Genomic DNA, 25168 nt, shown 5'->3' with positions numbered 1-25168 from the left:
TTACGTTTCTTGGAGAATCAACCCTTCATGGTTTGTAATGTCCCGCTATATTCTTGATAATGTCTTTATTCTTAAGCCTGCTTTGTTCTAAATGAATATAGTTACTCCAGCTTTCTGTTGGTTTTTTGTTTGCATGGTATGTATTTCTTCATCCCTTTACTTTTAACTCTTTATATTTAAAATAAGTTTTGCTTTCTAAAGCATATAGTTGGATCTAAGACATAAATTGAAACCCTATTTTGTTTTCATTGTGGTTTATTTATACTTAAATCTTTACTATTTATAGTGTGATAAGAGATTTTATAGTATTTTTATATACTCAAAATTCTTTACATTTTCAGGAGGCTCCTTGCCATTTTATAGTAGCACTTTAAAATTACATTAAACTTAAATTATCTAAAAGTTTTGCCTTTTCTGATGCAAAAAAATATTCTAAATGAAAAAGGAAACCTAACAAAATCCATGTTTTTAAAAAAATATGTTTATGGGATGCTGGGAGGCTCAGTTGGTTGAGTGTCCAACTTGATTTCAGCTCAGGTCAAAATCTCAGGGTCCTGGGATTGTGCCCCACATCAGACTCCCCACTCAGCAGAGAATCTGCTTGGGGGTTTTCTCCCTCACTCCCCTCTCCATGGTTGCCCCTCCCCCCACTTTGCACTTTAGCGCTTTCTCTCTCTAAAATAAAATAAATATATCTTTAAAAATAAAAATTTGGGATGCCTGGGTGGCACAGTGGTTGGGTGTTTGCTCTTGGCTCAGGGCATGATCCTGGAGTCCTGGGATCAAGTCCCACATCGGGCTCCCCACAGAAAGCCTGCTTCTACCTCTGCCTATGTCTCTGCCTTTCTCTCTGAGCCTCTCTTGAATAAACAAAAATCTAGTAAATAAATAAAATAAAAAGTTGTTTATATTTGTCTCGTGACATGCTTAAAAGTGAATTAAAAGGAAACTTTTTTGTTAAACTTCACTATGTTAAAATAAGTATTCAAATACTACCAGAGCTGCTCATTCTTTTCCATTTCTAATTCTGTAAGTAGGAAACAAACTTTTTTTCCAATGAGTTTTTATTTCCTTAACATACAGTGTTGTGTTAGTTTCAGGTGTACAGTATATTGGTTCAACAATTCTATATATTAGTCCTCATCAAGATAAGTGTATTCTTAATCCCTATTATCTAGTTCATTTATCCCACCCACCCACTTCTCTGGCGATCACCAGTTTGTTCTCTGTATTTACAAGTCTTATGAGGAGGTTCTTTCTTTCTTTTTTTTTTTTTTTTCATTTGTTGTCTTGTTTTTTAAATGCTACACATGAATGAAATCATATATTTGTCTTTCTTTGCCTTATTTTACTTAGCATATACCCTCTGGGTCCATTCATGTTGCTGCAAATGGCAAGATCCCATTCTTTTTGATGGCTCAGTAATAATCCATGATGTGTGTGTGTGTACACACACCACAGTTTTATCCATTCATATTTGGGTAATTTGGTTGGTTTCCATGTCTTGGCTATTGTAGATAATGCTGTGATAAAAACCTTTGGGTGCATATGTCTTTTCAAATTGTTGTTTTCGTTTTCTTTGGATAAATACTCAGTAGTGGAATTACTGGATTATATGGTAATTCTATTTTTGATATTTTGAGGTACCTCCTACTGTTTTTCCATAGTGGTTGTACCAACTTGGATTCCTACCAACAGTGCATGAGGATTCCTTTTCCTCCACTTTTTCACCAATACTTGTTATTTCTTGTGTTTTTTTATTTTACTATACTGACAGGAATTTAGTGATATCTCTTTGTGATTTTGATTTGAATTTCCCAATGATTAATGATGTTGAGCATCTTTTCATATGTCTGTTAGCCACTGTATATCTTTGGGAAAATGTCTGTTCATGCCTTCTGCCCATTGTTAATTGGATTATTTGATTTTTTTTTCTTTTTCATGTTGAGTTGTATTAGTTCTCTATATATTTTGGATATTAACCCCTTGTTGGATATGTCATTTGCAGATACGATATCTTCTCCCATTTCGTAGATTACTTTTTTATTTTGTTGATGGTTTCCTTCACTGTGTAAAACTTTTTTTTGGTGTAGTCCCAAGAGTTTAATTTTGCTTTTGTTTCCCTTGCCTGAAGAGTTATATAGAAAAATGTTTCTATGATGTCAGAGAAATTACTGCCTGTGTTTTCTTCTAGGATTTTTATGGTTTCAGTCTCACATTTGGATCTTTATAATCTATTTTGAGTTTATTTTTGTGTATGGTATAAGAAAATGGTTCGGTTTTATACTTCCGCATGTAGCCATGCAGTTTTCCTAACACTTAGTTGAAGAGACTCTTTTCCCCATTGTATATTCTTGCTTCCTTTGTTGTAGATTGACATATAAGTGTGGGTTTATTTCTGGGCTCTCTATTCTGTTACAGTGATCTATGTGTTTATTTTTGTGCTGGTGCCATATTGTTTTGATTACTACTACTTTGTAGTATTTCTTGAATTTGAAATTGTGTTACCTCTGGCTTTGTTCTTTCTCAAGATTGCTTTAGCTATTCTGGGTCTTTTGTGGTTCCATACAAATTTTAGTATTATCTGTTCTAGTTCTGTAAAAAAAAGTTGGTATTTTGATAGGGATTATATTAAATCTGTGGATTGCTTTGGGTAGTATGGACATTTTAGAGTATTGGTTCTCCCAATCCATGAGCATGGAATATCTTTACATTTGTTCACATCATCTTCAGTTTCATTCATTAGTGTTTTGTAGTTTTCAAAGTATGCGTCTTTTACTTCTTTGGTTAAAGATGTTCCTAGGTATTAATTTTTCCTTCTTCTACTTCCTTATTGGTGTATAATCAACAGATTTCTGTAGATTAAATTTGTGTCCTGTGACTTTGATGAATTTATTTATCAGTTTAGTAGTTTTTTTGATTTTTTTTTTTAAGAGATGGAAGAAGAGGGGTCAGGGGGAGAAAAGAATCTTAAGCAGGCTCCATGCCCAGTGCAGAGCCTGACATGGGGCTCAAACTCATGACCGAGCCAAAATCAAGAATTGGATGCTTAAGTGATTGAGCCACCGCCACCCAGGTGCCCCTTTCCAGTGGAGTCTTTAGGGTTTTCTACATATAGTATCATATCATCTTTAAATAGTGAAATTTTTATTTCTTCCTTAGCAATGTGGTTGCTTTTCAATTTTTCTTGTCTGATTGCTGTGTTAGGACATCTAGTACTATATTAAATAAGAATTTTGAAAGTATACATCCTTATTCTGTTCCTGATCTTAGAGGAAAAGTTCTGTTTTCACCATTGAGTATGTTGCTAACTATGGTTTGTTCATATGCCTTTATTATGTTGAAGTATATTCCCTCTACACTTACTTTGTTGAGAGTTTTAATCATGAATGATGTACTTTGTTCAATGCTTTTTCTGCATCTATTGACATGATCATCTGTTTTTTATCCTTTCCCTTATTAATGGTGATGCATCATGTTGATTGATTTGTGAGTATTAAACCACCATTACATCCCAGGAATAAATCTCTTTATCATGATGAATTATTTTTTTTAATGTGTCTGGATTTGGTTTGCGTATATTTTGTTGAGGACTTTTGTATCTATGTTCATCAGAGGTATTGCACTGTAGTTCTCTTTTTTTGTAGTATTTTTATCTGGTTAAATGGTATCTGGGTGATGCTTGCCTCGTAGAATGAATTTGGAAGCTTTACTTTCTCTCCTGTTTTTTGGAATAGTTTGAATAGAACAGTTATTAACTTTTCTTTAAAATTTTAAAAGAATTCACCAGCAAAGCCATCCAGTCCTGGATATTTGTGGAGTTTTTTTGATTACTGATTTAGTTTCCTAGTAATCAGTCTGTTCTAATTATATATTCTTCAGTTTTGGAAGGTTATACATTTCTAGGAGTTTATCCATTTCTTCTAGGTTTCCCATTTTGTTGGCATATAGTTTTTCATAATAGTCTCTTACAATTCTCTGTATTTTTATGGTGGTGGTTATTTTTCCTTCATTTTTTATTTTATTTTATTTATTTGAGTCTTCAAGCTCAGATCTTGCAAATTACATAGTTATACTCTCAAATATTACCTTTCATTCCTTGAAAATAATCTAGTAGTTACCATTGTCTAGATTATGAAGCAAATTTTGCTAATAAAGTCTTTCAATTGTAAGAAATAGAGGTTGATGGTGCCTGAATAGTTATTTGATCACTGTTTGACTCTTATTAGTATAAACTCTTAAATACATTATATTTGGATTTTTTTTGTAAAATAGATATTTGGTGCTTGAAAAACTGAAGAAAGAAGAAGCTGACCGAATTCATATATTCAGTTCTTTTTTCTATAAACGCCTTAATCAGAGAGAAAGAAGAAATCTTCATGAGACAACTAATTTATCGTAAGTCAAGCTCTGAGGATATTTAACAGATGTAGGAAGTCACTCAAGTTTAATTTAATAAAAAAGTACTTCCATTGAGTCAACATCTTTTAATTCTATTATCAGTTAGCAAAATTTATATAATTCATAATACTTTAAAGCCTCAAGAATACCTAGAATTCATAAAGGTATTTGGTCTGTTATCTAAATTAATATTCCCCAAAGATGCCTGATAATTAAAAAAATACTTAGATATTTATTAGGTACAAATTGCTCTGTTCCATTCATATTTAAGAGAGGAACCTGTGAATCTATACCTTTAATAAATTATTTGGATAATTCTCCAATGAGTTAAAGGAAACACTGTTCTACATATTAGGCCTTAATCAGTTTGTTCATAATTCCTCTCTATATAGTGATTGTATCCAACTCTAATTTGCACTGATACTTGGTCAAAAGATGTATACAAAATGCCATAAGTGGGCAGCCCCGGTGGCTCAGCGGTTTAGCGCTGCCTTCAGCCCAGGGTGTGATCCTGGAGACCTGGGATTAAGTCCCACGTCGGGCTCCCTTCATGGAGCCTGCTTCTCCCTCTGCCTGTGTCTCTGCCTCTCTGTCTCTCTGTCTCTCTCATGAATAAATAATAAAATCTTTAAAAAAAAATACCATAAGTGCTGTCAATTGTCTTGAATTGATGGCTCTTGTGCATAATATAAATAATATTTTACACTCTTTCAGTGATTTCTAATTTTACATCTTAAGAGTTCATGAGAGTGATTGGGTTGGCCATTGTTCATAATCTATTTTATTTTGTCTTTTATAATGCTCACTTTACCTGCTCTCTTCTCAGTCATCATAGGTGATGATCTGATACATTTCTCAATATAGTTGCTGATATGCAGTAATAAAAATAGTAGCATTGGGTTCACTTAGTAAATAGTAGCGGGAATTAAATAATTCTGTCTTGCAGACTCAGTGATAGCTGGTTTCACACCTTCCTAGCTTCATCTGAGATGTTCTGTTTTTTTTTTTTTACGCTACTTGTTAAATCACCTTATACAACACTTTTGTTTGTTTACATCTTAGTCTTCATAATTTATAAATGACTGCATATAAGCTGAAGCATTAGAATTTCAGAAGGTGATAGTTTATCTCTTGTCTTGTAGAATACAGCAAAAGCGACATGGGAGAGTAAAAACATGGACTCGGCATGTAGATATTTTTGAGAAGGATTTTATTTTTGTACCCCTTAATGAAGCGTGAGTAAGAATTTTCATTATGTAAATGTGAAGGCCATTTTTAGAAAATGTGTATATGAGTTGAAGAATTCATTCTTTTTTAAACTTTCTGAAATTTGTTTTATGTGTTTATGTTTATGCTGTGTATTCTGTGAAAATTAATGCAATTTTTTAGTGAATCATGTAATATGTTGAATTTTCTAAAGACTAGCAAGAGATCTAATTTTGTTTAACAGTGTACAATAATGTCATTTTTAAAATGTGGTACTGTTGTCTACCAAAAAAAAATGTGGTACTGTTGTCTACCAAACATCCTAAAGAGCAAGCATACTTCTTTATACAGAATAATGAGTAGGTCACATAGTAAATTTTGAATCTTTAGAAAACACTTTGACTTGGGATACCTGGGTGGCTCAGCAGTTAAGCATCTGCCTTTGGCTCAGGGTGTGATCCTGGAATTCCAGGATGGAGTCCCACATCGGGCTTCCTGCATGGAGCCTGCTTCTCCCTCTGCCTATGTCTCTCTGCCTCTCTTTCTCTCTCTCTCTCTCTCTCTCTCTGTCTCTCATGAATAAATAAAGTCTTTTAAAAAGAAAAAGAAAACACTTTGGCTTTTAATCAAAAGATAGCCAGATTTGTGTCATGTTCAATTTGAAAACCATGCTGCCTACTTGAAACTATTTTCTAAGTAAATGGAGGTGGTTAAATATTTTGCATTCTCCCATAGTGACTAGAGAGGCATAGGATAGAATTATTCTGCAATTTAGACTTGAGAGATTTCATATTTCTGTTTTCCTGTGCCTTCCAGGCAAAAATTCCCAGGAATACACTTGTAGTTCGACACCTTGGGCTTATTACTTGCCTCAAGAGAGAATACACACCATGGTTGCCAACAAAAAGAGAGAGAGAGAGAAAGCACATGTAACAGAATTTGGGTTTTGGTTTGGTAGTTTGGGGGAAGATGTAAGGAAACAGTTGTTTGCTTCGGTAAAGAAGTAGCATTACCCATTTAAAAGAAAGGGAAATATTTGATATTTTTTTGGTTGCATTGTGGCCTTGCTTGTCTCTGCTTAGACAAACTGAGAAGTGGCCTTGCTTTATCTCAGTCTATCATGTTTCCAGAGTTTGTCTGAGGTTGGTTTTCTATGAGATTGTTTGTATCTGATAAACCTAGCTATGCCAGGCGAGCTTCTGAATGTGCTCTTTTTTTCCCCCCACTGTGAAAAACATTCACTCAATACTAGAATCCAATTCTGTTTATTTAAAAATCATAACGTTAATCATAAGACCTGTGCTCTCTAATGAGCCCAGCCAAAGATAGTTAGGCTAGGTCAAAATACTAGTAATGGCTTATAAAGCCCAGCTTCTTAGGATCTATATATTTAAGTCAAAGATTTTATCATAATTAAAAACCAAGTTTAAAACTAATTCTTAATTTCTTCATTATCCTCAAAAATAAGGTTTCTTAACAGTAATTTGTCATAAAGAATAACATGTGATCTGTCTGCTTAGCTGAAAAGGAAGATATACATAGCTATTTGTTAAAAATGAATAATATTTAATATTTAAGATACTATTTGTCAAAAATGAATTATAAAAATTTAAGATACACACTTTAGCAATAGAGGCACATTCCTCCTATCTGGGATGGATTGAAGCTATGACGAATGCTTCCAGTTACCTTGATGAAAGAGAATGAACAAAGATGAAAAGTCAGTAAAGGATTCTACAAAAGAACTATGCCATTAGTAGATGGAAGAATAGCCTACAGATCCTGAGGGCTCATTTTGTTTTGTTTTGTTTTTGAAGTTGTAAAGCACAGATATTTCTAGTCACTAATTATTTTGTTTTATTTTATTTATTTATTTTTTAAAGATTTTATTTACTTATACTTGAGAGACACAGAGAGAGAGGCAGAACATAGGCAGAGAAGGAGCAGGGTTCATGCAGGAAGCCCGATGTGGGACTCGATCCCAGGGAGACTGGGATCATGCCCTAAGCCAAAGGCAGATGCTTAACCACTGAGTCACCCAAGTGCCCTCTATTCACTAATTATTTTAGATAGGCTTATGTGTTTTTGCTTTTTGTTTTATTTTTATTTTTTTCCTGATAGTGGTAGTTTCTTTAAAGTTTGTAAGCTACTTGTTAAAAATTGATAAGGAAAAAATATTAATATTTAGATCCAATCAATCTTAAGTGAAATTACTTGTTTTGTCGTCTTCTCCTAGGGTTGGATTAAGGTCACTGTGTACCTGCTGTTAAAAGAATCATAAAAGCAAAGCCCTGTCTCTTACAGGTTGAAAATAACCTCAGATGTATCTGATTCATTTTTCTTCTTTCAGCTAAATAAAGAATTTTTCTTAGTTTTTAAGTGTACAACAGAAAAGTAATGGCTTATACATATTGTCAGAGCTAAGAAATATTAAAAACTGTGATAGATTTAGGTTATAGACTTTAGGTTGAGAACTACTATATTATATCACTTTAAACCAATTTTTAAAACACCATTTAACTCTTCTAACATTGAGCTGTGACTTATAGTCAGCTATGTTTTATAGTGAAGTGAGGAAGATGATGTATTGCTCTTTCTACTACCCTGGCCTGACCTAAGTTCCTAGGATAATGAGGATTAATAACTAAGAACAGGAGAGAAGCATTCTTCCATCTGGCCTTTAAAATGCTGAGGATGAAGCCAGGCTCTGTCACCCTTGTGTTTATGCTATCTGATGAAGAGACAGTGTTTCTTCATATTACCTTGGAGGAATTCAGCATTTTGTAAAAATGAGAGTATAGAATAACACATTCATGTCAAGATATGCATTTTTTCACTCCTCAAACATCTATTGGACACCTTACTATATGACACTGTACTCAACTAATAAGTTCTCTGACATCTCTTGCCTGTTCTTTGTATCCTAGCATGTAACACTGTCTAGCATATGGTAAGCCCTTAATAAAATTCCTCATTAGATTAATGGATATTAATCAATGTTAGCTGTACAGCTTTTTACTCATGGCTTAAAACATATTATTAGAAACCGTGATACCTGAATTCAGCTATATCAAGAGCACCCACCTGATAACTGGAACTCTACTAATCCTGAAGTTTTGTAATAATGTTTAAAATAAATATGTTGTTTCAGTTTAGTGTATATATACCAATATAGCATAAGACAAAGAATTATTGGGCAGCCCTGGTGGCTCAGCGGTTTAGTGCCTGCCTTCAGCCCAGGCTGTGATCCTGGGTACCCCGGGTCGAGTCCCACGTCGGGCTCCCGGTGCATGGAGCCTGCTTCTCCCTCTGCCTGTGTCTCTGCCTCTCTCTCTCTCTGTGTCTCTCATGAATAAATAAATAAAATAAAATAAAAAAGACAAAGAATTATTTAATATTTTCAACATTAAGCAATGCCTAACCTTATTCTTAAGAAAAACAGACATGGTAAAATTTTTTTAAAAGCTATATATGTGCAATATTTAGAAAATGTTCAAAAGTATACAGTCTATTTAGACTTCTGAAAACATTTTAATCTTGAGGCTAGTTTTCTGTCCTTTGACATAAATAGGTCAAGAGGAAGGTAAATGGAAATGGTGAATCACAGTGATCTAATTTATCTTTTCCTAAATTGCTTAAAAATAGAAATGAATTTTTCATTCAAAAAGCAGTTAAGGGAGGACGGCCTGGGTGGCTCAGCGGTTGAGCATCTGCCTTTGGCTCAGGGCGTGATTCTGGAGTCCCTGGATCGAGTCCCGCATCGGGCTCCCTGCATGGAGCCTGCTTCTCCCTCTGCCTGTGTCTATATTGTTTTTATTTTTATTTTTAATTTTAATTTTTTTCTATATTGTTTTTAAATAGACATTGTATTCTATTAATGATCTTATAAACTAGTGGATTCATTTGAGAATTGAAATTTGTTGACAAAAGCTTTCGAAAATATTTCAGTTGACATTTTTTGCCTAATAAACTCTTCTAATAATATATTCAATAGTTTCATTTGTTTTTTTTCATTTGTTTTTTTTACAGTGCACACTGGTTTTTGGCTGTGGTTTGCTTCCCTGGTTTGGAAAAACCAAAATATGAACCGAATCCTCATTATCATGAAAATAAGGAACTGCAAAAATGTTCCAGTGTAGAGGACAGTTGTATTTCTTCTCCTTCAGCCAGTGAAATGGACAGTTGTTCGCAAAACTCTTCTGCCAAGCCTGTAATTAAGAAGATGCTAAACAGAAAACATTGTGTAGCTGGAATTGATTCAAGTGCTGAACAGGAAGAAAGTGACCCTCATTATCGGAGAAACACGGGCAGTGTGAAATGTAGTCTAAAAAAAGTAAATCAGACGGCAAGTGAAAATGAAGAATCGAATAAAGGAGAATCTACATGCCAGAAAGTTGTTGATAGGACTAAAAGTGAAAATGGCCTACAGAATGAATATTTAAATTCTATGCATCATACAGGTATGTTTCTAAATGTTTCAAAAGAATCAAGGAATTCAGAATAAATTGGATTGTTTATACATAGGATTAAGGTTTTAGGGCATACTTTTTTTTTTATTTTATTCTACTTTTTTTATACTTTTTTTTAAAAGTCAGGTTTAGTAAGATACGATTTATTTATTAGCAACATTCACCCATTTTCTAAGTATAGCTCAGTGAGCTTTGATAAATATGTGTAGTCTTGTAATTGCTACAGTACAGTAATCACGATTTAGAACTTTGCTATTGCTCCAAAAACTTTCCCTTGTGCCTTTTGTTTTTAAAATTGTAGTACAAGGCCTACATTTTTCATTTATAGCAACTTGGATTTATTCTTATTTCATAGGCAGTTTACTAATATCTGGCACAAACAGTAGTTGGACAGTCTTAGATCTTTAAGACAAATTAATTCATTCTTCTCAATTTACAGGTAAGCAAATAGAGATCAAATAGCAAGGGTCAGAATTTAAAACCTTTTCCTCCAAAATAGTTGTTCACATTTAAATGAAAAGTTAGTTTTTTATTCCTTACTCCCTTTCATGTTTTAATAGGAAGAAGGGCACTGGTCCAATCTTTGTTTTTTTTATTTCCATTCAGGTGTAATGAATTGAATTTTTCCCCTTGAATCAGTTCCATATTCCTAGTACTTTGTTAGATCTAAAGTTTCTCTTTCCGTACTTAAACTTCATATCAAATCAATTGTGTAATTTTCTGTCCATCTCAAAAGAAAAATAATCTACTTCAAAAAATCCGTAACATGCTATGACATATACCTTGCTTATTAAACTATGAATAAATCTAATAAATTTTCTTTGGAAGAAAAAAGTTAAAATAAGGCATAGAAGAAATTAATGTGAATTCAGGGATCCCTGGGTGGTGCAGCCTTTGGCCCAGGGCGTGATCCTGGAGACCCGGGATTGAATCCCACATCGGGCTCCCGGTGCATGGAGCCTGCTTCTCCCTCTGCCTATGTCTCTGCCTCTCTCTCTCTCTGTGTGACTATCATAAATAAATAAATAAATAATTTAAAACGAAAGAAATTAATGTGAATTCAGAAAGAACCTATCAAAAATTAAGAATGCTGGGGCACCTGGGTGACTCAGTTGGTTAAGCATTCAACTCTTGGTTTTGGCTGGGTCGTGGTCTTGTGGTTGTGGGATCAAGCCCCACGTCAGGCTCTATGTTCAGTGCAGAATCTGCTTCAGATTCCTTCTCCTCCCTCTGTGTTCCCCTCCTTTCTCTCCCCCCCCCCCCCCAAATAAAATCTTAAAATTAAGAATGCAGAATATAGTCTTGGTACTTTTACCACCTTATTTTAGTAACTTAAGCTGTTGTTGAGTTTTATAAAAATATTTTTTATTTGTTTGACATACCAGCTGCATAAATCTGATGCTAGCTCTAAACTGTTGATCTTTGTGCCCTTTGGAAGGTATAAGATAACCGGCAGAAGGGGGAAATTTAGCAGTTACAGCAAAAAGTACATCAAAAGCCAAACACATAAATACTTGCTTTTCTGACTCACTTTTCGACTCCCTTTTCAGTCTTTCATTAGGCAAGAAATGGAATGAAGATAGACAAAGTGGGTAATCACCAACTGCTGCCTCTATTATTTTTCAGTTTTAGTATTTTAATACTTGAGTAGAAAAAAAATGAGAGGCAGTATACAGTCATACTAAAGATTAACTGCCATTTTGACACTCTGAAGAGTAAGCCTTCAAGGCAGTGTGCATTGTTTCTCATTTCCTTGAAAACCGTTTTGTCAGCACATGAAAAGATGATGGACATCATTAGACATAAGGGAAATGCAAACCAAAACCGCAATGAGATACTCCTCCATATCACACTAGTATGGCTACAGTCAAAAAGTCAGATACTAACATTTATTGGTGGGAATGTGAATAAACCACCTTTGTTAGTGGGAATGTAAAGTGGTGCAGCTTCTTTCTTTGGAAGACCATTTGATAATTCCTCAAAAAATTAAATGTAGATTAATAATAATACCCAGCAATTTCACTCCTACGTATATATCCAAGAAAAAAGCACAGTGGGGATGAATGTTCATTGTAACATTGTAGTAGCAAAAATGTAGAAGCAACCCAGATGTTCAATGGACAGATGGATAATCAGTGATATATCTAGCTCATAGAAATAAATGAAATACTGATACATGCTACAACATTGATGAGTCTTGAAAATATTGTGAAAGTAGTCACAAAAGACCATATATTACATGATTCCATTTGTATGAAATCTCCCGAACAGGAAAATCTATAGAGTAGATTAGTAGCTACTTAGGGCTGGTGTGGTGTGGCAGATAGGAATATGAGGAAGGGGGAAATGATAACTGAAAGGTACAGGTTTTTGTTTTTTTTTTAATTTATTTATGATAGTCACACACAGAGAGAGAGAGAGGCAGAGACACAGGCAGAGGGAGAAGCAGGCTCCATGCACCGGGAGCCTGACGTGGGATTCGATCCCGGGTCTCCAGGATCGCGCCCTGGGCCAAAGGCAGGCGCCAAACCGCTGCGCCACCCAGGGATCCAGGTACAGGGTTTTTTAATGAGGTTTTAAAACTTATTCTGATGAGGGGCACCTGAGTGGCACAGTCGGGTAAGCATCTGACTCTTGGTTTTGGCCCAGGATATGGTCTCAGGGTAGTGAAATTGAGCCCTCTGTTGTGCTCCATGCTCCACACTGAGTCTATTAAAGACTGTCTCTCCCTCTCCCTTTGCCCCTCCCCCTGCTTGCATGTCCCCCCCCCCCCACCAAGTTAATACTTGTAAAATAATAAAATTTACTCTGATGGTAGCTGCACATATGTGCAAATACATAAAAACAACTGAATTGTACATTTTAAATGAGTAAATTGTATGACGTGGGTTATATTTCCATGGAACTATTTTCTTTAAAGTTCCTCTTTGATCACTGACCTCATACACTATAATGTGAATTCAAATTAAAAATGAATTAAAGTTCATGACTTAAAGCAATAGGACAAAGCCTACGGCTTCATACACACAAACCCCAGAAACTCCTAGTGGCCCTCTCCTTCAAATTAATGTTCTAGTTGAGTAATACCCAGTTAAATTTAAGCAAATATCCTCACAAATCCTAGAAGAGATCAAAGTAAAGAATCCTCTGTTTACGAAGTTTGCCTTTTTAGTATCTGTTTATCCTTTTTTTTAAACTATAGTTTGTGTATTTGTTTTTTGTTTTGTTTTTAGTATGCATGCAACCATATCAACAATATCTTCCATAAGGGGAGTTGATTTCCTTTTATTGGGTGTGATACACTGATACTTTCTATTCTTTTTGATGTTTGCCTTAATCCAATGATGATAGTGTCCCACAGTTTGAAAAACAGTGCTCTAGAGCAAGTCTGCATTTCTGTGCTTTCATCAGATGCTTCCAAGGGATCACTCACCCAAAAGTACATTAAATAAGAGTCCTCTCTAGAGGTGCTTTTACTGTTAGAGAGGTTGGTTAAGTAGTCTGTCCTATATAAAATAATAGCATATTAAAAATTAGGATAAGAAGAGCCTATAAAATTTCCGTGATTATGATTACTATCTCAATAATTGATTTCTGTTTTGCCTAGGAATATAATTAACAGAATTTAAACAAAGCATTTTGTTTTATTTTTTATTTATATTTATTTATATGTTTATATGTTTTTTAGTAATCTCTACACCCAACATGGGGTCTGAATTTACAACCCCAAGCTTAAGAATTGCACGCTCCACTGACTCAGCCAGGCACCCTTAAACAGGGCATTTTAGATAGGTGTTTTAATATTGTTTTAACTATCAAATATATAGAATTACAAGTTTTGACTCCTCATGTCAGAAGTGGGAATTGTGTCTTTTCATAGGGATTATGCTAAGGGCAATTGTAGGAAAATAATGTTTGGTATCAGTACTTTCATTTGCTAGTTTTTCAGTTGGGCACCATATGAAATGTTGTCTTGCTATGGCACATGAAAAATGTATGTTTTAAACTCTGGAATCACACTTGGAATCTTCAGAGGATCTAACTATATGAGAAATTCTCAGGAACTGTGACTGATTAAAAAAAACAGTTGCGTTATCACCTCTCAGTGTACATCAGGACATTTGTTTACTGCATGAAAAAATTGACTATTCTATTTAAATTATTTTTCTCCCTTTTTTGAAATGCACATATATTTTATTTGTGTAAGGTTTATATTTATATTATACAACTTCTATAGATATGAATAATTGGCTGCTAGATTAACTTGATTATAATTGATTTGGAATTGCCTGAGGATTTGGACAAGTTTTATTCAAATATAGGTATTTTAGTTCCAAACAAACATAAAAATAGATTTTTGAAAAAAAATTGAAGAGATTATTATTTTTCATGTAACAAACATATTTACCAAAGTGTTTATTATTTAAATAGTATGTTTCCAATCAACATTTAGAGAGAGAGAGAGAGAGATTTCTTTTTAGGAGCATGTTTTATTTTGCTGTCTTACCACTCCATCTTGCCTCTATTAGTATTTTAATTCTCCTTTAATAACTTATACAAAAATAAACTTCATCTTGTCTAAAATCCCTTAATGTCATACTTCTTTTTTTTTTTTTTTAAAGATTTTTTTTTTATTTTTTAATTCTTATTTATTTATGATAGTCACAGAGAGAGAGAGAGAGAGAGAGGCAGAGACATAGGCAGAGGGAGAAGCAGGCTCCATGCACCGGGAGCCCGACGTGGGATTCGATCCCGGGTCTCCAGGATCGCGCCCTGGGCCAAAGGCAGGCGCCAAACCGCTGCGCCACCCAGGGATCCCATGTCATACTTCTTAAAGTAGAAAAGATATACTTTTTAATAAGCAGATTACTAAATTTGGTATTAAAGTACCTCACTTTTCATTATTTTCATATAAATCTTACATTCCTTTGAAACATCACGTGTAATTAGTGTCTTTCAGCAAAATATTTTATATTTATGGATTTAGATTCTTGAAACTGACCTTTAAAAGTATCCATTTCAAAAATAAAAATAAATAAAATCCATTTCAAACTTTTTTTCTGAGTCATTTCATACTACTAGCATCTAAATTTGGTTTGGCTGGTTTTATTTATTGAAAAGTCAATGAACATAACGAAACATGAAGGAAATATATACAGGGGTGCCTTGGTAGCTCAGTAAAGTGTCTGACTCTTGATTTTGGCTTGAGTCATGGTCTCAGAGTCATAAGATCAGGTCCAGCATTGGAGCCTGCTTAAGATTCTCTCTGTCCCTCCACTCCTCGTTTGTATGCTCTTGCCCTCCATCTTCCAAAATAAAAATAAATTTTAAAAAAGAGGGAAAAATATACAGAGTTGGGGAACTCATCCAGAGCTATTATCCTAGTGTCATGAGTATTTTAATTTTTGTATTTTACTCTCTATTAGTTGTCCAAAAACAAATCTGTTTAAACCTTAATCATGGGGATCCCTGGGTGGCTCAGCGGTTTAGTGCCTGCCTTTGGCCCAGGGCGCAATCCTGGAGTCCTGGGATCAGGTCCCACGTTGGGCTCCTGGCATGGAGTCTGCTTCTCCCTCTGCCTGTGTCTCTGCCTCTCTCTCCTTATGTCTATCATGAATAAATAAATAAAATCTTTAAAAAAAAAAACCTTAATCATAATTTTTAGTCTCTATTAGATAATTTTTCATAATTTTATAGTTTTAAAACTGTGATATTTTATGTTCTACAATTAGCTAACCATTCCTGTTATTGGACATTAGGTTATTTTTAGACTGTTGTAGTCTCTGTTACTAAATCTATCTAGCATACCTAGCACAAAAATGTTTTAATACATATACTTATAATGTATATATAGACATTATATTTAATGTTTTATATATACATATATTTATGATATAATTGATACCTAGGTTAAATTTTAATGAATTTTAGGGTCTGAGTTGTAGAAGCAACTTTGTAATTGATGTGTCAATCCAGGTTTTTATTAAAAATAAGTTACATTTGTGGAATTACATGTTAAAGCAGCATTTTATCTGTAATTACTATATTATTAATTGCTACCATTAATTTTAACATACTATAAGTTATGTCCATGTCCTTTTAAAAATTTTATACTGTTTCTTATTGCTATAGATGGCTTAAGCAAAATTAGGCTAAACTATAGTGATGAATCAACTGAAGGTAGCAAAATGCTTGAAGATGAACTCATCGACTTCTCAGAAGATCAGGATAACCAGGTAAAGCCTAATGCTAAGCAGAAAGCTCCAATATAAAAAAAAAAAGAAAAGAAAAGAAAGCTCCAATATTCTATCTAATTAAGTTTTTCTTTGGAGTTCTGTAAGAAATTCCTTAACCAGTAACTCATGCCTTCTGAATTTGAGTCTCATCTCAAAGCACAAACTAAGTTTTTAATTCAAAAGTTGCCAGGATAAATGTATAGTGTGATTTTATTTTTCTTTTAGGGTTTTTGTTGTAGTTTTTGCAATTGCAGACTAAATTATTACCTACTTCAGAAAAGTTTTAATATAAAATTGATTTTCCTACCTGAACCCAGCCACCACTCCCACTAGCCCTACCATCCCTTTCTCCTCCTCTTTTAAAGCATTTCTGGGTCATACTTAATCTTTGGTCTAACTTAGTCAGGAGGCAAATGTAGATACTTGGTTATGTTGTGCTTGAGCACAGGAAAGTTATTTTTTCCACGCTTTCAGTGATTCTTTTCCTTTCTATTTTAATGTATATTAACCATGGTAGAAGCATATAATATTTAGTTAGAACTAACATAGATAAATTCTCATTTCCTTAGAGTTTCATTTGCTCTGATAAATTTTATTTACACCAAGAATAAAATAGATTTTTGAAAATATTTTATGACTTCAGTTAAAGGGGGTTTCATATTGAAAGAGAAGTTTTAAGAATCATACAGCATTCCATTTCTTTAATCTCTGACCTTTCTTTAGTTGTTAGGAAAAACTTTATCTAGTATTGAAGATAGCTTTGTATTGCACCATTTTTCCTTTTTGCACAATCCTCCTGTGGAAAAAAGCCATTTTTTGTAATATCCCTTGCTCAACAATGTATGTCTAAGAAATACCGTTTTTCTCTGCAACTTATACCTGCATATATATGGATTACATTCAAGGTTTATAATGAGTGCTATTCTTATGCTCCTTTGATTATAATGGTTATGTGAACAAGCTAATCTGTGTATTATTATTAATTCTATTGTTGATTATCTTAAGGTTGCCAGAGCGTTCTAAAGAATAGGAAAAGCCTTGTTTTACATTCAAGATAATCTAAAATAAGACAGAGTGTCATTAAATTGTCTTCTCTTGGGACGCCTCAAGAGAACCGCTTGGTGGCTCAGCGGTTGAACGTCTCCCTTTGGCTCAGGGCATGATCCTGGATTCTCCATATCGAGTCCCGCATCAGGCTTCTTGCATGGAGCCTGCTTCTCCTCCTCCTGCCTGTGTCTCTGCCTCTCTTACTGTGTCTCTCATGAATAAATAGATAAAAAAATCTTTAATAAAAAAAAGTTGTCTTAAGTGAAGTGCATATATAATTCTGTCAAGGAGGTTTTCTGAAAACCCTTTAAGTATTTCTAATTTGAAAAATTATTTATGTCAAAGAATAATATGTCATTTATGTTCCTAACGAAAACAGCTGTCTTAACCAAAAAACTAAATTTTTATAGAAATACCTAAATCAGAGCAGTAATATTGAAGAAGAATGAATCATAATATATTTAGTCTTTAAATTTTTCTTTTACATTGAAAATAGATGTAACAATATTTCATAGACTTCTGATCAGTGATTTCATTAAAATGTCAGTGCTGTGGCATTAGATAATTACCATCAAGTGACCACATTTTCTCATGTCTGATGACTATTAAATAGAAAAGATTTACATGTTTGTTACAAAGATCTTTTTTATCATCGGTAGTGCTATTATGTGAGGTTATTAATTATTTAGATTGTATATTTTCACTACTAACAGGCTGTCTTTTATAGGATGATAGCAGTGATGATGGATTCCTTGCCGACGACAACTGCAATTCAGAAATAGGACAGTGGCATTTAAAGCCTACTATCTGTAAACAGTAAGCATTAATTTTATATCTTGCAAACTGCATAAATAAATTTTAAAATTTTATTTACATATCCTCATAGAATAAAACATAACTGGATAGTTTTTATTTAAACAAGCCCTTAAAAGTTACAAAGACTGTCAGGGTGAATGAGAATTGCCTAGTGTCCAGGGCTCCAGTTGGGGAGAATGGGTAGTCATTTCTCTGTTTGAGTGTGAAGTGGAATCTTGCAGAAAATACTGGATTCTAAACTATTTTTTTCCCTTCTCTTCCCTTCCCTTCCCTCCCCTCCCCTCCCCTCCCTCTTCCCCTCTCCCCTTCCCCCTCCCCCTCCCCTTCCTCCTTTCCTCCCTTCCTCCCTTCCTTTCCTTTTCCTTTTCCTTTTCCTTTTCCTTTTCCTTTTCCTTTTCCTTTTCCTTTTCCTTTTCCTTTTCCTTTTCCTTTTCCTTTTCCTTTCCTTTCTTCTTTTCCTCCCCTCCCCTCCCCTCCCCTCCTCTCGTCTTGTCTTTTCCTTTCTTTTTTAAAATAATCTCTCCACTCAATGTGGGGCTTGAACTCACAGCCCCGACCAAGATCAATAGTTGTATCCTCCACTGACTGAGCCAGCCATGTGACCCTAAACTAATTCTTCTATATGATGATTACCTGTTTTGTTATCTATAATAGGTTTTAGTTAAAAATGGGGATTATTGGGCAACCAAGGTGGCTCAGTGGTTTAGTGCCGCCTTCAGCCCAGGGCCTGATCCTGGAGACCTGGGATCGAGTCCCACGTCAGGCTCCCTGCATGGAGCCTGCTTCTCCCTCTGCCTGTGTCTCTGCCTCTCTTTCTCTCTCTGTGTGTCTCTCACAAATAAACATACATTTTTTTTTAAATGGGGATTATTTCAGGGTGTCTGTCTGGCTCATTGGAAGAGTGTGTGACTCTTGATATTGGGGCTGTGGATTTGAGCCCCACATTGAGTGTAGAGAATACTTAAAAAAAAAAAAAAAACTTAAAAATGGAATTTGGAGGGGGGCGTCCCTGGGTGGCTCAGTGGGTTAAATGTCTGCCTTCGGCTCAGGTCTTGATCCTGGGGTCCCAGGATATAGCCCCGTGTTGGGCTGTCTGCTCAGCGGGGAGTCTACTTCTCCCTCTCCACCCTGTTCATGCTCTCTCTCTCTCAAATAAATAAATAAATATTTTTTAGTTATATATTTAAAAGATTTATTTATTCATGAGAGACACACACAGAGAGAGAGAGGCAGAGACATAGGCAGAGGGAGAAGCAGGCCCTATGAAGGGAGCCTGATGTGGGACTCGATCCCCAGATCTTGGGACCGTGCTCTGAGCTGAAGGCAGACGCTCAACCACCGAGCCACCCAGGTGTCCCTAAATAAAATCTTTTTAAAAAAAGTGGAATTGGGGGGCCTGGGTAGCTCAGCTGGTTAAGTCCCTGCCTTCGGCTCAGGTCATGATCCTGGAGTCCCAGGATATAGCCCCGCATTGGGCTCCCTGCTCAGCGGGGAGTCTACTTCTCCTTCTTCCTCTTGCCCTCCCCCCACCACCACCTTGCTCATGCCCTCTCTCTCACTCTCTCTCTCAAATAACTAAAATCTTTTTTTTTTTTAATATAATTATTTCTACTTTGTATGGTCCCACTTTTGGTAATTTGGCATTTGGAGATACTCAAATTTTCAGAGTTATTTTTACTAAATTTTGTTTTCTTTTAAGGAACCAAGAGTAGAACTTTAATGACATGTTCATAATAAGATATGGTTCAATTAATATTCTATAACTTGGTATTTAATATAACCATGGATATTTAGGTATTGTTAGGGTATATGTATCTATAAGATTTTTTTCCCCTAAGTTTTACTGAGGCAAGGGAATTTTAAATATTTTAAATTCTGTTGTTGGTGTTCATCTTTTTATGCCTTTTTAACATAAAGTATTGGGGCACCTTGGTGGCTCAGTCGTCTGCCTCCAGCTCAGGTCATGATCCCAGGGTCCTGGGGTTGAGCCCCCCATTAGGCTCCCCACTCAGCAGGGAGTTGGCTTCTCCCTTTCCTTCTGACCATCCCCCTCCCTGCTCATGCTCGCTCTCTCTCTCTCAAATGAATAAGTAAAAAATCTTTTTAAAAAACCATTATAAAGTATTAACATTTGTTCATTTCACCCCACAGACCTTGTATCCTACTGATGGATTCACTTAGAGGCCCTTCTCGATCAAATGTTGTAAAAATTCTAAGAGAGTAAGTTCAAAACCATAATTTGTATTTTGCATTCTGGTGGGAATGAGGGACTATGTACATTTATACATGTATATTCTTACTATTTGTGCATTATTGCAGGTATTTAGAAGTGGAATGGGAAGTTAAAAAAGGAAGCAAAAGAAGTTTTTCCAAAGATGTTATGAAAGGCTCTAATCCAAAAGTACCCCAGCAAAACAACTTCAGTGATTGTGGTGTATATGTATTACAGTATGTAGAGAGCTTTTTTGAGGTGGGTTTCAGTATGTTGGATCTGATATAATAAATAAAATAGTGTATAGTGAACCCTTAAACAACATGGGTTTGTACTATGTGAGTCTACTTCTATGCAGATTTTTTTTTTTTAAATAAATACAGCACAGTACTCTGTATTTTTCTCTTCCTTGGGATTTTAATATTATTTTCTTTTCTCTAACTTACTTTATGTAAGAATACAATAATATAGTACATATAACATAAAAATATATGTTAATTGACTGCTTATGTTATTGATAAGGCTTCTAGTCATCAGTAGGCCATTAGTAGGTAAGGTTTTCAGGAGTCAAAATTCTATGTGGATTTTAGACTACACAGGGTCAGAACCCCAAATCCCCATGTTGTTCGTGGGTCAACTGTATTTGACCTTATATTAATGCAAAAAACACAATAAGGAAATATTTTAAAGAGTCTGAAAACTATCATTTCAAAAATTTTTCCAGGGAGCAAAATATCCAAAATTGGAGAATTTTTAAAGCATAAAAAACTACTTTATCAAATCCAAGGCTTGTTGACTTCATTCCTCATCACTCTAATCAACTCCTTTGCCACTAAATCTTCCCATCTTAAGAAATCTCTCCCATAATTTAGACTTTTATCCTCTTTTCTCCCCTTTATGGATATACTTATGGAGAAGTATTCACTGTCTTCATTTCTACAAGTCCCACTTGTTTCTCAAATCTCTGTAGTCTGGCTTTACTTTCACCCTTATTGAAATTGTTCCTGACCTCCCAGCATCATTTGACACTGTTGACCATTCCTTCTTCATAATGCTCTCTTCCTTTGACTTCAGAAGTATAATATTATACCTCTCTTGGATAATCTTTATAATTATCTTGACTCCTGGGGCACCTGGATGGCTCAGTTGATTAAACATCTGCCTTCAGCTCAGGTCATAATCCTGGGATCCTGGTATCAATGGAGCCCTGCATCAGGCTCCCTGCTCAGTAGGGAGTCAACTCCCTCTCTCTCTGCCCCTCCCCGCTGCTCATGCTTGTGCTCGCATGCACTCTCTCTTTCAAATAAATAAAATCTTTAAATAAAAAAAGATAACTCCCGTCTTTAAAAAAAAAATTATCTTGATTCTTTCCTCTTCCTCATCCATCACCATAATAGCATTCAGTCCTGTGAATTCTGTCACTTACTTAATGTCATATATGTGCAATTCTTTATTCCTGCTGCTGCTTTCTAAGTCCAGTACACTGGCATCACCATTCTGAACTGCTGTACTAGTCTCTAAACCTGTTGCCTTTTGATTTTCACAGTTTTCTAGAAACTTTGATCTAATTATTTTACGCCTGTTGCTCTTGGGTTAAAGATGAAAATCCTTCACATGGCCCGTGTGACCCTATTTCTGCCCAAGCTTCTAAGCCTCATTTCCTATTGTTCTTACTCTAGGCTTCTGTGTATCAGCCACCTGAATCATTCAGTTTCTTGTATTGTGGCATGTTCTTTCTTGCCTCTAGGCCTTGATACCTATGTTCCTACCTAGGATATTCTTCCCAATTGCTGCTTTAATTCCTTATTGGACTAACTCCTACTCATTCTTCAGGTCTCAGTTTAAATATCACTTCTTGGGATTGCATTAAGCCCCCACACATGTTTTCTCATAGGACTTTCTGTTTTCACTGCCATAATACTTGTTGTTTCCATTGTTTTAATTGTTACCTGTCTATCTAGACTATGTTCTGCAAACCATTTGTAAAAAGGCCAACTAGTAAATATTTTAGGCTCTGTGGCCATACAATTTCTGTCTACTCTGTGTTCAGCTACTGCAACATGAGAGCATCTACAGAAAACATGTAAATGAATTATTGTGGCTGTGTTTCAGTAAGTCTTTATTTACAAAAATAGGTTGCTGGCTGAATGAGGCCCACTAGCTGTAGTTTGCTGACCCCTGATCTAAACTATAAGATCTGTGGGCAAAAACTGTCTCAGTCTTTCCAGTGGCTAGCATAATATCTGGCATGAGATAGAAAATAAGTACTTAATAAATGAGTTATTGATTTTCCATTTGTAAGTCTAGAATGCTTTTGTGATTGAAACTAAAATTTATTATAATTTTCTAATGTGCACTTAATATTCTTATTTCCAGAATCCAATTCTCAATTTTGAACTACCTATGAATTTGGCAAACTGGTTTCCTCCCCCAAGAATGAGAACAAAGAGAGAAGAAATCCGAAACATAATTCTGAAGCTTCAGGAAGATCAGAGCAAAGAGAAAAAAAAGCATAAGGACGCTCATTCAACAGAAACATCTTTAGGTGAAGGAACAGAACAATGTGTCAATAGCGTCTCAGATTGAACCATTTCTGATGCTTGTCAGTATTGCCTTCAGAAACTGAGTGACTTTCAACTTTGGGTATAGACAGTAAAGAACTGAAGTGCTCACTACTCAGAGTGATCTGGAAATGTTAATGCTTGTATAAATGTCATATAATTAATTTCCAATGGAGTATGTATTAAGTAAAAGTTTGTAAATATGTTAATGAGGCCAATTTTTCCAGCATTTATAATTATTTTTTTCACTTGTTAGGAGCTTTTGTTATGTATTTTCTGTTAATAGTACTTAAAACTGCAACTTCTAAACACAAAATAAATAAAAAGAAAATATTTATAGGAGGAAATGATTAATTTGATATTCTTTAGTGAACTTGTATTGAATTCCTTAGTGGGTGTGACATTTCATGGGAATATTCAAGTACCTATGATAATCTTTTGACCTGCTTTTGTTCTAAAATAACTTGAAATACGAAAATATGATAAGTATAAGGCATTTTGAACAAGAAAGACATCATATGCTTGTATAGTGGGAAAAAATAGCAGCTTTTTAATTCGTATATTCCCTTGTATCCAGAGAACTCCAAAAGTATAATAATATTTATAATTTTACACAAATATTTAAGAAGAAGCAGTATTAAGAGAAATTCAAAGAAAAATAACCTTGAATTATACTACTAAATAGTAATTATACTTTATCATACCTTATTGTCAAGTACATTTCTGAAGACATCAAAGACTCAGGTTAAAACTATTTTGGTAAGTGCAGCTTAAATTTCAAATATCCCATGTTACCTTTCTATATTATAGCTTAAAGTATGCTATAATCTGTGTGATATAGTTAATTAATAAACATTTTTAATCTGTGTGAACACAGGAATTTAAATAGGAATTTACTATTTTTTGTAATGGCTTTTGCTATTTTTTCATTGCTCATTTTGTTCTCGTTATTTTGATAAACAAAGTATCAGACTTCTGTGCTTGAGTTTTTTAGTGTAAATTATTTTTACATGTAAAAGTACTGTCTTTAAATCAGTTGCATAATACAGAAAAAAAGTCTACCTTGAATTCCCCTTTAAAAATACTAAAATGTGGTGGTTTTGATGACACATTTACAACTCCTGTAGGGATTGTGCATATATCTACTGAAACTATTATTTTCAAATGAAATGTTACACATTTCTTTCAAATTAACTTTGAGACTTAAAAAATATATTTTAAAAGGCATTTTTTGTTAAGTAATTTTAAAATGCACGTATAACATAAGTAGTTGGGAATAAAATGAAGGCCATTTTTATCAGCAATTTTTTTTTTTTTAATCTAGCTAAATCTGGCAATTGTGACCAACATTTCAGGCTATTTTCTTGAATTTAGTAAGATCCATGGGTGTGTTTGGAGTGGATGGGGGTGTTGTTAACAATAACCAAAAAAGAAATCTATTGAGACACATCAGGGGAAATATTAAAATGTAAGCGTAAGGAAGGTCACTGTTAGTGGTATCAATTACAGATTTGTTACTTTGAATATTTTAACATTTTCCGTTTCAGATTACATTATTTCTTTTTCGGGAATACCCTAGAGCTATTAGCTTAGGTATGATATGAAAAAGTAAAATTAAGAGTTTGGGGTGCCTGGGTGGCTCAGCTGGTTGAGCATCTGACTTTTGTTCTCAGCTCAGGTCTCCATCTCAGGGTCAGAATTTTAGCTCTGCATTGGGCTCCACACTGGGCAAGGAGCCAGCCTACTTTAAAAAAAAAGAGTTTAATTACTAACTGAACATGGACCAAAAAATGAAAATCATTTTAAAAATCTGATAGCAGTAAGCAAAATTGGCATATTTAATTTTTTAGTGTACTGTGTTTCGTCAGAATTTGAAAGTACTGAAAAAAACTAAAGTGTTTTAATTTCTCATGGTTACGTTTGCACTCTTATTTTTGATGTGATAAAATGATAACTTCTTTGTTGGGCCAACCCAAGTCAATCACATTTTGACATGAAAAATATAGATTGATGTCTATCAACTTTGTAGAGGTAGAGTATCCAGCTATTTAATTATATTTCTCCCACTCCATGCAAAATTCTATTTTTGAAATTGATGCTCATGACATTGTTATATGTACAATCTTTAGAGACTGCCAGGTTGAGCTCCAAATCCAGATTTAGGAATCTTTTATGTACATGCACATTCTCTTGATAATTGTGTACTTTGGTCTTTCTATA

The 25168-nt window shown here is 34.6% G+C and overlaps 1 protein-coding gene across 13 annotated transcripts in view; it reads left to right on the top strand.

The window, feature by feature from the left end:
- SENP6 (SUMO specific peptidase 6) overlaps positions 1–23924 on the top strand; it is a 118062-nt gene extending 94138 nt beyond the window's left edge. For all 13 annotated transcript variants that reach the window (XM_072832311.1, XM_072832307.1, XM_072832310.1 and 10 more), the window contains 8 exons: positions 4276–4398; positions 5544–5636; positions 9637–10067; positions 16209–16312; positions 18087–18175; positions 20327–20395; positions 20495–20645; positions 22764–23924. In XM_072832311.1, the coding sequence (XP_072688412.1) occupies positions 4276–4398; positions 5544–5636; positions 9637–10067; positions 16209–16312; positions 18087–18175; positions 20327–20395; positions 20495–20645; positions 22764–22973 (1270 nt within the window). In that variant the 3' untranslated portion in view covers positions 22974–23924. The remainder of the gene's footprint in view (positions 1–4275; positions 4399–5543; positions 5637–9636; positions 10068–16208; positions 16313–18086; positions 18176–20326; positions 20396–20494; positions 20646–22763) is intronic.
- The last annotated feature ends 1244 nt before the right edge of the window (positions 23925–25168 follow it).

This window comes from Canis lupus, chromosome 7 (assembly GCF_048164855.1).
Source record: "Canis lupus baileyi chromosome 7, mCanLup2.hap1, whole genome shotgun sequence".
Taxonomy (NCBI): Eukaryota; Metazoa; Chordata; class Mammalia; order Carnivora; family Canidae; genus Canis; species Canis lupus.
This window is presented reverse-complemented; position numbering and strand designations above follow the sequence as displayed.